The following is a 13258-nucleotide window of genomic DNA, read 5'->3' on the forward strand; positions in this document are numbered from 1 at the left end:
ATATATGTACATATATGTATGTGTATAAATATCTGCAATTTTTAAAATACACGCCAACAAGAAACATGTTCCTAATTTGATGTTTCTAACACAGTTCTGCCTCTATTTGATAATCTCTAACACGATCCAAAGTGCAGTGGGGCTGCTGGCCAGAGCAGCATATCCACCCAGCACGCTCTAATAGCTGGTTTTGATTGCAGACCCAATGCCTCTATGAGTATCTTGGCAACACTTGTAATGCTGTTTAGTTTAGCCGGCCTAATTAATAGTGCCTCAATGAAAAAAATAATGCCATGAGCATACGCACTGAAGTAGCCTACAACTTGCTATTTAGTAACAGTTCCTGACCCTCAACTGAAACTTTTCCTGCTACCGAAGAATTTACAGAGGTTTCTATTATATGGATTTTCTAGGAATATACATCTTGAACAGATCCCTTCTCTCACTGGAAAACTAACCAGGACTCTCTCACCCAGACACATATTTAAAAAAAAACTTCATTCTGACAAAATTGGGTCGATGTCAGCCAACAGAAGGAAAAAAAGTAACAGATAAGTGCATGACTCACTGAAAAGTATAAACAGACAGTGTGATCCCACAGCCCTCATTTTTTTATACCTTTTTTCCTTAAGAATACCACTACAACTGGCACTCAATTCTAGAAAAAAAAAATTAAGAGAATTAAGCAAAACTAGTAGGATATTTTCTTCTGTGCAAGGGGCCAAGACAACATATCTCTGGGTTTCTTTCAACGGTTCTCTCCCGAAACAAAAAATACACATGCCTGAAAATTTTCCTTTAAAATTCAGCACCTTAGCTGATGGGAATAAAAAAAAAACCTATAAATGGAAATGCATGAAAACAATAAAGTAAAACACATTGGAAGGAACAAAGACGTATTTGCAGCTAATGCTCTTTAAGGGGAGGAGCAACATTTCAGCATCATCTGAGCTGCCAGAGCCTTTGCAGTGCTAGAGACACGTCACACTCAAACCCATCTGGCACAGGTAGCATAACTAAATGTTTACTGTGTTAAGCAAAATATTTCCTACTAGCTATTGCAGCCACAACTAGCAGCAAAGAGAATTTAAAATTCTCTTTAGACAGGATCCACTGCCTAATTCTCATAATGGGCTAGCATAAGCAGTAGAAATTAGAATGAGATGCAAAGGAGAAAGAAAATTGCAAATTAACTTGCTTCACGGTTACATACCCACCTGATAGGATGAGGGTTTGGTGGTTTTTTGCTTCAGGATTTTTTGTTTTTGCAGGCACTTGAGCTGTTGCTGACAAGATTAAGAATTTGTAAGCATTTGCTCTTATGTCAGATTTCCCTCAGATGCCAATATGGATTTTCCACATACACATGCTGTCTCAGCTTTTAAGGCTTCTTCAGGCAATTACATTATTATAATAAAATTAATTAAGTAAGCTATAAGACAGAGTAGATTATTAGGTTCTGTTTCTGAAGTACATCTGTATTTATTTCACCCATTTTCCAAACTTACAAATGACCAACTAAAGGGTATCTGTGCTTTAGAATTAAGAAGTAGTACACAGTAATTTAAACACAGTTTAACTCCTAAATGCATTCTTGTTTTAAATCTTACTTCAGGCTCCAGTTTCTTCTCCTACATTGTAAACAAAAATCAATGGGGACACCATTTCATTTGTTTACTTCCAATCACCAGCTACATGTCCTCCTTAGGTCATTGGATAAAGGAAATTACAGCAAATCCTTCCCCACACTTTTTATATTCCTTCAGAAAGATCTTTTTCTTAGGTCTTTCTTCAGGCCAACAAAAGTAGAAGAGGCAATTTTGGAAGCAGAGAAGCAGTGAACAAGAGATAAGGCATGAAATCCATGAAATAACCTTGCAACAGAGCTGCTCCCCAACAAGGTCCCTAGCCCCTTGCTTTGGCCCCTGGGAGTTACCATTTTGTCTGCATTGTTGCTTGGCTTCAGTGACAGCAGAGCACACTGCTTGGTGGTCAGGACACCATGAGGAAAACAAGGATTAAATCCCGTAGTGAAGCAGCACCACTGAATTCAAGCATTCAGCTTCCTTGGAGTGGGTTTAATAACCAGGCTCTGGCACAAGCATAAACACACATTCCCCATACGGCTGAAGGGCAAAGGCAAAGAGGGAAGGGTGAGCTTTTCCTCATTCCTCTCCACTCCACTTCTGTCAAAGTCATCAACAGAAAAGCCTTTGACAGACTATCAATAGGGGTCACTCGGTGTTAAGGCCTCCAAGGAGACAGGACACTCAGTGCCCTACACTCACCAGCTGGTGGGATTTCAAGTATCACTTCTACTCCAGTCAGCCAGTGGCCATCCCAGACTGGAGCTCTCAGCAAGCTGTAATGCACCCTGCACTCCACTCCAGCCTCAAGACATCACCCTCAGTCAAAATACACAACTAACTTGTGAGAAAAAAGCTCTTTCTAGGATGCAATCCTGTACACCATTGTCTTAAAATCCAACCCAGAGACTTCTGCCACTAGCACGGGTGGGAGCACTGAGGAAAACCAGCAAGAGCACAGAAAACAAACACCTTTCCTGTAGAAGCACATCCAAACTAGCTGCACAATAAAATGGTGAGGAAGCTGAATCCTACTCTGGATTCATGAAGTGTAAAAAGAGATCTCTGCAGACGCCAGCACAGCCCAGCCTGGGCATTATCAGTTTGGCATCTCCCACAAAGCCTGCTAGCAACATCAGGACCCCTCAAGTCACTCTGTCTGCTTTCACCTGTGAGCAAGCACAGCTGGCAAAGGCAACAGGGTTTCACAGATATGGATCCCACGTGATCCTCTGGGCACAACACACTTTAATTTTCAAACAAAATTAAAATACTCCCTCAGAAACAATTTCTGAGGGCAGGGATGAACTCACGGTGCAGCACAGCAGGGTCATGATGCAATTGATGACGCCACATCAAAGAAGCAGCTGATGGACTTTCTCTGGAGCCATGAAGAGACACAGCAGCAGCTGGTGATGGAGAGCAGCACACAGACCTCTGCCTGCCTGCTCTGTGGCAGGCTGGCAAATGGACAACCACTCCATGCAGCTGAGGTCTCTGATTCTGTCCTCACATGTGCCATGAGCAAAGCCAGAACTGTTATATATACTTGGCATGATGAAAGATTGTTTCACATGCCCAACCATGTATGCAGAATATATTCAAGCCATCCTTTGGTCTTGCAACATTCTACTACCAACTTTGTCGTCATGAATATTAATGAAAAGCATAATGGAGGTGGACATTTAAGCAGGAGTCCATACAAAACATTAATAAAATTACTAGATTTCACAACAAGAAAAAAATATTAATGAAACAGCACAGTTCATGGGCACATATCCTAAAGAGAACCAGATGCTGCAACTGCTGTCTCTCCCTCCAATGGCTGCTTGAAATGAAAGCCCAACAGAAAGATCTGCCAGCCAAGAAGGGCTGTGGGGGAAGGCCTACAGAAGACAGAGCAAAAATTATACAATGCCTCACTGAAGCTGGTATTCAGCATTGACCTGCTACGCTTCTGACACCCTATTTGCAAAGCATCTGCCATTTTCTGAACCACTGACAAGGATGGCGCAATTGCAGGCCCGTCTCTCAGTTGTTACCATTCCTTTGAAAAGACAAATAGGGGACTATCCACTCTCAAAAACCACCACACTGCAGCACTGAATCAAAATGCTGTGCTACCAAGCAATGCATTGACCAGGGTGTCTCCTACTGTTCCTGGCAGACAAGGATTTCCCTTCTCTTTTATGTCAATTAAGCAGAAGCAACAAAGGTTAAAAAGCACTCCATGCTAGAGCTGCTTGTTAGAGCAGTGGTGAGAGGGACTACCTCTGCCTTTAAGAGACGCCAGAAAACATCTACAACAATGAAAAATGGATTCATTGCAGTTAAATGCATTTGCCATTTGGAGGAAAAAAAAAACAACCAAAGCCCACATTAATCTCTCTAATGAATTTCTAGCATGCATTTTTCTAGTATACATGACTGTTGGCAGGAGGTAATGTCTTTATTTTTGACCAACTGATATAATTAGAAAAATAACTCTATGTATAATCATCAAATTTATTTTAGAAGTACAGATGTATAATCTCTGCCCACAAACTTTCTCTCACCTACGTACGTCTCAAAGAGAAGAGAATGCTACCAGTTTATACAACAGTACACACCTTACAAAAAAAAGTTAAAGGTACTGAAATGTAACTACTTAATTACTTTCAGGTCAAAAATCAGTAGAGCTGAGCTGTTACTACAAAAAACTGCCATTAGAAAACATTTCAAAACTGCCATTAGAAAGTATTTCAACCAAGTGCACTTCAAAAATCTTCTGAAAAATCACAAGGACACTAACAGGGAAGACAATGACTTTCCTTTGTTTAGGAAACAGTAGACCAAGTTCTTCCTCTGCTTCCATCAGACTGTGGTCTTTCATTTGATGTCAAAAGGTAAAGTATTTCTTCAAGTCTGAAGCAATACAACAGAAAAATCGAAAGTAGGAGGAGAAAACCTAGACATATTTACCTGGTAAAAAACTTCTTTGTAGCCTTCAACACAGAGCTCTATGTTTAGAGGTATGTTAAATATAAGGATGCAATGTTGCTTCTCTACAAAGGAGCATGGATTTCAATAACTCAAGCATATACTGCATGACAGTACTAATTGAATACAATCTCAACAGGTTACAAAAGGTAACATAGTCTCAAGATACTGGTGCTCTTAGCAAGGATTTTAAGTAGCATTTGTCATACTGAAAAAAATCTCAAACTTTCAATGAAACTACTTTTACTGTGTGCCTACAGTCTGCTTCAGCTTCACCCAGCAGCACAGTTCTCTCTCTGACACTAACTGTAAATACATGCTTGTTCAAATCATACAGTGGTATTTCTTTAGGAATTTACAGCAAGATATGCAAAAACACCATGGCACAATCAATTTAGAAAGTAAAACAATTAAACATGTGAGGGTGAATAAACCTTGAAAACCACAACAATTCCATCTGTATCATTAAAAACACCCAAGTTAAAGACAGGCAAAATCTTTGATATGCCCTCTACAGAATCATAGAACAGGTGAGGCTGGAAGGGGCTCTAGAAATCACCTAGTGCACCTCCTGCTCTAGCATGGGTCACCTAGAAAAGGTCACCTAGGACCATGTTCAGTCAGGTTTACAGCATCTTCATGAACAGAGGCTGCACAACCACTCTGGACAATCCATGCCAGTGTTTGACCATCCTCACAGTAAAAAAGTATTTTCATATTTCAGACAGTTCCCCGTGTTTCAACCTTTGCCCACTGCCTCTTGCAAGGTCACGGGGCACCCCAAGCAAGGTTTCATGCTGATTAACACGTATTTATATACAACCATGAGCCTTTTTCTTCTCAAGGCTTAACAATTCTGGCTCCTTTAGTCTTCTCTCCTGAGACATGCTCCAAGCCCTTAACAGTCTTTGTGGCCCCTACAGTGCATGTCCATGTCTCTTCATTTGGGATACCCAGCACCAGACAAAGCATTCCAGGTCTGTTTCCCCAGTGCTAGCCAGAGGACAAGGATCACCTGCTGGCAATGCTTTGTGTTACACAGCCCAGGATACTGCTGGCTGCCTGTGTCATGAAGGAGCATTGCTGGCTGACAGACAACTTGTCCACCAGGTTACTCATGGCCTTTTACTGGAAAACTGTTTTCCAGATGGTCGGCCCTCAGCCTGTACTGGAGAATTGGGTTATTTCTCTCCAGGTGCAGGTGTATTGCTCTTTACTGAACTTCATGAGAGTCTTCTCTGCCCTTTTCTCCAGCCTCTCCCTCTCATGCTGAATGGCAGCATAAATATCTTTTTTACCAATCTCTTCCACGGAGAATCCTAAACATACCAAAGTTTGTTTTCTCAAGATGCTGTTCATTGTCCTGTTCCTTCCTCTCAGAACCCAGAACTCCACCACCTCATGGTCACTACAGCTACTGGAACTCTGATCTTCACATCTCAGCCTGCCTTTTCTTGTTTTAAAGTATGAGGTCCAACACATCACCTCTGTCCATTAAATCCTTGAGCAGCTGTGTTAGGAAGCTATCAAAGCACTTCAGGAAACTCCTGGATTGCTTATGTCCTGATGTGTTGTCCTTCCAGCTGTCATGTCGTTCAAGACCCATGTGAGGGCCTGAGCCTGCAAACATGAGACTTCTTCCAGTTATGTGAAGAAGGCATCATCTACTACTTCATCCTCATCAACAAGTCTACAGCAGACACCCAAAACAATGTCATCCATTATTCCCAACCTGCTCTCAGCTGGCCCATCATCCATCCCAAAGAAAAACTTCACAAATCCCTGCTACTTTCTCATCCAAAGGGCAACTCCCCATCCCTGCCTTCCTGGCCAGTCCTTAAAGAGCCTGTGTTTATCCACTGCAGCACTCCAGCCATGTGAGATATCCCACCACATCTCTCTAAACTCACGGAGATCTATGCATTCAGTAAAAGAAAATAAAGTTCCTATATATGTACAACTTAAGCAGCCATAAACACAAATTTAAAGAGAGGTATATTAGGATAATCATGTCTTTCCACAGATTACTGGCCACTGACCAAACAAGTGTCTTTCAGGCTTATGGTTGCATAATGATAGAAACAATGACAGAACAGTGAAACTCAGCCCAGAACAGGTTTTTTCCTGAGACAAAGGTATGGTATGGGAAGAACAGAGGGACTGTTTCTTAAGGAGCTTTCACATGATTTTGGTAAGATAACAGCACCCTGGATTTCAACACCACACATAACAGAGATACCGACAGTGCTGAATGTCAAGCAGCAGCAGACCAGCAGCATCTCTAACAAAGAAACTGGGGCACAGGAAGAGCCCAGGGTTTAAACAGTTCTGGGGAAAAGGGTCTCACATTTATCTAGTAACTCTACAGAGAAGCTTTAGTATATAACACCAAGAAGAAAAATTACAGATGACAGATATAATTTGTAAGCTCAGAGATGCAAAATGATTTGGTGCTGCACTACATTAGGTTTACAAACACTACACAAAAATCATTTCCCAAAGGAAAAAAAAAACCAACTTCCTCAGACTCTTAGGCTAAACTAAGTGCACAGAAAAAATTTTGAATTTTTTTCTGCCACTGGAGTTTTTCCATAAACAACATCTGCTAGAAGTATCATGGGAAAGTGGTCTTTATTCTTTGAGTTGAAGAACTGAGCAGCAGCAAGACAAAGCAGCAGCAAAACAAGTGTTATAAGCTATTTCCACCACCCACCAATGCAAAGAATGCTGTGATTTAATACAAAGGCCAAAATATAATACTGCATCCAAGGGTTCCTAAGATTTTTTTTTTCTATCACTGGAGAAAGAAATATGCAGGGATTCAGTTTTGTACTGAGAATTTGAATCACAGAGATATTAGGCTGACAGGATGTATTTGCCCTTAAATTCTAATGTACAGGAGTAGAAAACACCATTTCATCAACTACAGACTGATCTATAGAACTGAAAGCATTTTACTTTTATCTGATGCTTTTCATTAGAAAAGCTATTGAAACGCATCATGCAGAATGTGTTATTTTCTTCTATCAAAGCAATTTGCCAGAAAGCCTGCTCTTCAGTGAAGAATAGTTTTTGACGTGCAGCAAATGATATACTGCACATTACAGCCTGAGTTGAAAAATTCCTCATGTTTTCACTCCCAAGGAAAATAAAAATGCTATGGGTTTAGAAAAACCACACAAATTACATTTTTAAGTTGCTCTATGCACATTGGCAACCACTTTTTTTTATTCAATAAAATCAGATACACAAAATAATCAACAGAACGCACATGGGATCCAACACAGGAGAAGGAATTATTTAAGCAAGCTAAGAGCTACACTTTACCATCAACTCTACACATAGCCCATCCTTTTCAGACCAAAGGGTGTAGCTCTTTAATTTGTCTTGTAAAACAGAAGTGGCGAGAAGCATGCTGACAGCTAGAAATTGCTGTTCTGTGGGAAAACAGCCACATCTGCTGAGAAAGGCTTCAGAGAGACTTCATTACTGTGGAAAACCACCAGCAGCTTAATACTATACAGCTTGCTTCTCCAGCACATCCCACCAGGCTGGCTTATCCTGCAAGAAGGACAAGAGCAGAGGAGGGAACCTGGGAGGCAGCAGAAAGGAAGGGGAAAGAGCAGAGATGTTTGCAAGGGCAGTCCAGAACCCAGCACAGAAGGGACAGGAGAGGAAGCAAGGCATCAGCAACAGACGGCAGACAGAGCTCTTTAGGTTGGAGGAAATAAGAAAGATCCTGGAACAAGAAGGACGGGGGAGGATGGGAAAATATGAACATGCAGGGTGAGGAGTCTGAGACACCAGTGGTAAAGACAGAAAAAAGTCGCTGTCAACATAAGAACAAGTTCTGCATCATGTAAGTGGGGAATGAAGTGAAGAAGGGACCCAGGGATCCAGCAGAGCAGCTAAGGAAACCTTGGCAAAGATTCACTTACTGACATGGGAAACCAAATTTGCAGCAGCAAAATTAAATAAAGAACTTTTAAGTTACTCTACAAACAAGAATTATTACCTTGTAATCTTGAAATGCTGACAGATACAATTTGGTGGGAAAAAAAGTGTTTATAGGGAAAAGGGGGTCAGAGAAACAGAAAATATGTGTACCTTTTTCTGGTCCACATATTAATGCACAAGCAAACAGGGGGAAGAGTAGAAATAACAGGGGCAATGTTATTGCACCTCTCTGCTTCTCAGACATTTCTTTCCAGCTGTTTTCCGGATGAACCCTTCCTACCCTCTCCCCTTAGAAAAAGGTAAAGAATTTTACCATGTATTTTGGTCAGTTTACAGAATAAAAATAAAACCAGCAAAGTAATTCCCTCAACATGATTCAAGTGTATTCCTTGTTTCTCCTGAGGATATTTCACATGAGTCTCCTAACATACAATTCATCAATAATGCTGAGTCCTGCTAGTCATTTTTTCTTCAAGACACTACAGCAATTCTCTAAGTTGTCTTCCATATTTTGATAGGATTTTTATGTGTGTTTCTTCTGTTGGGTTTTTTTTATTAACACCCTAATATATGCCACGTTCTATTAGCTTATTCTAGAATAAGAGAGGTTTTAAGTATGCTAGGAAAGACTACAAATTAAACAAAGCCCAGAACTTCTGTACCTCAAAATGGAGATTTCAGGATGTATTAGAATATATTCTTCTACTGGTGTATTGGATCAAACCAACCAAAGAACACTTTTATTGCTACTTGATAGAAATGGGGGCAGAGAGAACTGGGGGGGAGGGGGGAAGTGTGTGCATCCAACACAAATTGCCTCATCAGCTTGAGAGAAATGCAGCAGGTCCACATATTTCATCATGCCACTTGCTGACATTTATCTCCCTTAGGAAGCTTTACATTTGAAGGGATGAAAAAAAATACAAGTGGATAGGAAGTGGATGTCTAGAAATAAAGCCATCATCACTGTCTGGCTTGTAGCCATGGCAAAGTTGGTAAAAGAACTCACCAGTATCTACTCGATTTCAGAGAAGCATTGCAAGACTTCCTGCCTGCTGTAAAAGACCTTTCAGACCACAGCTGCCCACACTGGGAAAATGAGTCTGAACTACCTGTGTGCACAATAAAGAGCTGAGCAGCAGAGTTGGGGTCTTCTCCCCCATCCAAGGCAACTTCTGCTGCAAGTGACAGAGTTTACAGGGCGATTCTTCTTCACTGTGCCAAGGTGAGGCTTTACAGCAGCAATTTCCTAAGGGGCATCACAACCATCTCAGCAACACAAACACCTTATCAGTGCTGAAGGATTATATTATGGCATCAGCACAGCCCACAGGTGATTCACCAGGAATTGGCACAGATCACTGTGAACTTCAGGACTTCATCAAGCACTGAAAAACACCTAACTAGCCACTAGGAGTTACACAATTCTCCTGACTTGTTTAGACCTCAACTCAGCCCAAATGTAGCTTGATTTTGTATTACTGCCTTTATGTATGTAGAGAAGAAACTTAATGGATGTAAGGTCAGACTAATATAATGAATGACACTAAATTAAGGATTTAACAACCACTTTTATCTTTGCTGACCTAACAGTTTGTTAATTACACACTCTGATGATTTCCCCCATATTTTCTCTACAAGAGGTATGGTCTACCCCAGCTTTTTGCACTGATTACCAATTCTGTATCTGTACTTTGCATTGACACTACCCTTTAAATATAACAGGAAAGAGCAATGTATTCTGTAGCTACCTTCCACTGAGAGATCGTCCATGATTCTCCTCAACCAGATTCCTAGAGGAGAACTTTCAGAACTATCTGCTGGTAGAAAAGTTGAACAGGGCTCTTCCCATCAGTTTCACCTTCAATAGATTAGTTTCACATTCAGGACTGCAGCTCTGTTTTTGTACCTCAAAATTCTGCAGAGTCAACACTTACACGAGGTGATGGTACTATGTTCCATTTATAAGAAATCATTAATAAGGAACTGACAAGGAAAGTTCATAGGTTTGTGCAGGAAGCCCCAATAAAAATGCCTCCCGGCATTGCTGACAAGGCACAAAGTACTTAGGACAGATACAAATATGTTTCTGTGGTTGTATTTCATCAGATTCCTCCTAGTCCAGCTAAAAACCCACAAACATATTCCTACAGTATATTTAGGCACTCCTGTAATATGATCCATGCACATTAAAAAAAAAAAAAAACCAACCTTCTTTCTAACTTCAACTTCGGCTTGATTCCACCACAATGCCAAGGAGCCTAGGCTGTTTTTTGGAATTTTTTTAACCCTCTCAGATATTTCTTAGAGATATGGGATGTAATGCATAGTCACATGTAACTAATGGGGAAAAAGTGGTCCTTTTAAGCATCACAGGGGCAATAAAAGGCAATTTCATATATTATGGTTCAAGGAATAGAAGAGAAACAATAAATAGTTGCACTCTATTTACAGAAATTAATACCATATAACACCAGGAACAGACATCATCCCTTATATTAGTACACAGCAACCAGTTGGTGTTGAATGTACTACTTTTAAAAAAAAAATCAGAGAGCCATGGGTGCCAATAGGATTTTAGTCACACGTGCATTAAATACCCCTGTAATATGATGTGTACAAGCCTGAAAGCCAACACTAAGAAGAAAGGTCTAGTACAAAGGGACTCCTGAGTTTGGTCTGTGCACAAAGCCAGCAAAAACTGCTGCAAGTAAAAATAGCACCCACACATAGGCTGTGCAAACCAGTTTTGCTCTACTTCAGAAGGATAAAGAGTTCAGTCACAACAAGATGCAAACTTGTGCCTAGGTTTTTCAAAAGAAAAAGCCAAATTTAACACGTCAGTTCAACTGAATATTTTTATTACTGTCTGAAGGAAAACCTAGCCACCACGATTACTCTTACTATGTAGAGCTGAAAAAAAGAGAGTGTATGTGAGTGCACTGAATTTCAAAAAGGAAAAAGTAAGGCTGTTTAAGTCTGGGTATGAACAGAGCAACTTTGATTCAGGTACAAACAAAGGTGCTTTTGAAAAATTTTCTGGCTAGTGAGTTCAGTTTCTTGGATTCCAAGTTAGTAAGAGTCCACATAGCTTTAAGATGCAGCTTCCAGGTAACACTTCCCGTGTCAAACTCTACCAACCACAACTCACAAAAGCTTCTGAGTTGTCCAAAGTTTAAAGAACAAACACGGGGGAAAAAAGCCCTTGGGTCCTCAAGTCAGAAGTGGAGCATGCCTCCCACCCCCTCTGCATCTGTGGAGCCGCAGTGCCTCGCTGGAATCACTGATGGAACCCCTCGGGCAAACTGTACAAGTGCCACCTGGAGAGGCACACTGGTAGGTACCACTTCAAGGTCTCAAAACCGTGTTGAATTTAAAGTGAATTCACCTTTGACAATAATACCAAAAATACAGTATGCATAAAACTCTGAGTACATGCTTCAAGTGAGAAGCAAAACACTGACAACCGTGCGGGACTTAGACTGAGACGCAGAAAAGGCTTATTCGTCTCTCGCGATTTGCACAACTAAGTTTCCAGCAGCAGAAGGCAGAAACAGGAACGCTGTTATCTGCTGGAGGGTTTTGGTTTTCCCATGTACGGAGCAGATAGTATCTACCGAAAGGGGAAAAAAGGGGAGGGCTGAATACCCTCCAAGGTCTCGTAATTCCGATGACGTGAATGTTAATCACAATATACACTCACGTCCTGCGACTCCGGCACCAACCCCCCTGCCCTCCAACAGGACCTGTCCTGCCGCAAGTCGCGGATCTCCAGGTTTCGCTCGCGAAAGCTCATTTCCCATCAAACTCGGGGGAGACGCTAACCTGGAGCTCCGGCTCCTCCTTCAACTCACGGGCTGCTAGCACAGACCCACGGCCGCCCCGGAGCGGGCACCTGCCGGGGCAGCTCACCCGGCCCCGCTCCCACTGCGCTCACCTTGGGCAGCTCGCGGAGCTGGTTGGCGTCCAGCAGGAGCTCCTCCAGGCTGCGGCTGTAGCGGTAGATCTCCTCGGGCACGGCGGCCAGCGAGCAGTGCCGCTTGTCGATGGACTCCACATGGCGGTTGCACCGCCACAGGGGGATGCAGTGGAACATCGCCCCGCCGCCGGGGGCCGCGGGGCGGGCGCCGCCGCTCACCGCCGCCCCCTCCTCGCCGCAAGCCGCATCCAGCGCGCCGCCGCCACCGGCGGGAAGCAGCCCCGGGCGAGCGCGGCGGCCCCGGGAGAACAATGGGCGGGGGCCGGAGCGGGGCGGAATCGGGGCCGTCCCCCTAGTGCCTCTCGGCGGGCCGCTGCCCTCGCCGCAGGAGCATCGCCGGGCGCCGAGCGCAGCGCTGCCGGCCGTCGCCGCGCATTCCCGCGCCTGACCCGGAACACGGGCGGCCGCTCCCGCTCCCCCTCCTCTCCTCCCCCGTCCCGGCTGACATCAGCGGGGCCGGGCCCTGCCGCCCTGCCCCGCCCCGGGCCCGGACCCGGCCCGCCGCTCGCACACCCCCCCGCTCCCGCCCCGGCGCCGCCTCGCCCCGGGCAGCCGGGGGCGGGCGCCCGCACAACTTTGTACCAAGGGAAAAAAGAGCGGCGCCGGCACGGAGTTTCCCCCGGCTGGAAGCGTAACACGCTGCCTGGGCAGCGGGGCTCGCTCCGCACACCCCCGCCCGGGGCACCGGCGGGCGCGGCTCCCGCAGCAGCGGCCGGGCCGCAGCCGCCCCGGGCGGGCTCGGGCAGCGCCCCGCAGC

General features: G+C 43.7%; 1 protein-coding gene across 2 annotated transcripts in view; it reads right to left on the reverse strand.

The window, feature by feature from the left end:
* LRRC1 (leucine rich repeat containing 1) overlaps nt 1-12910 on the reverse strand; it is a 69534-nt gene extending 56624 nt beyond the window's left edge. Inside the window, exon 1 of one of the 2 annotated variants that reach the window (XM_039729566.1) lies at nt 12460-12910. In XM_039729566.1, the coding sequence (XP_039585500.1) occupies nt 12460-12618 (159 nt within the window). In that variant the 5' untranslated portion in view covers nt 12619-12910. Of the gene's footprint in view, nt 1-1217; nt 1236-12459 lie in introns of those variants that run through there. The other variant, XM_039729575.1, reaches the window with a different exon arrangement.
* Nucleotides 12911-13258: the final 348 nt, after the last annotated feature.

The sequence above is a fragment of the Passer montanus genome, unplaced genomic scaffold, assembly GCF_014805655.1.
Source record: "Passer montanus isolate IOZ18808 unplaced genomic scaffold, ASM1480565v1 scaffold11, whole genome shotgun sequence".
NCBI classification, from domain to species: Eukaryota; Metazoa; Chordata; class Aves; order Passeriformes; family Passeridae; genus Passer; species Passer montanus.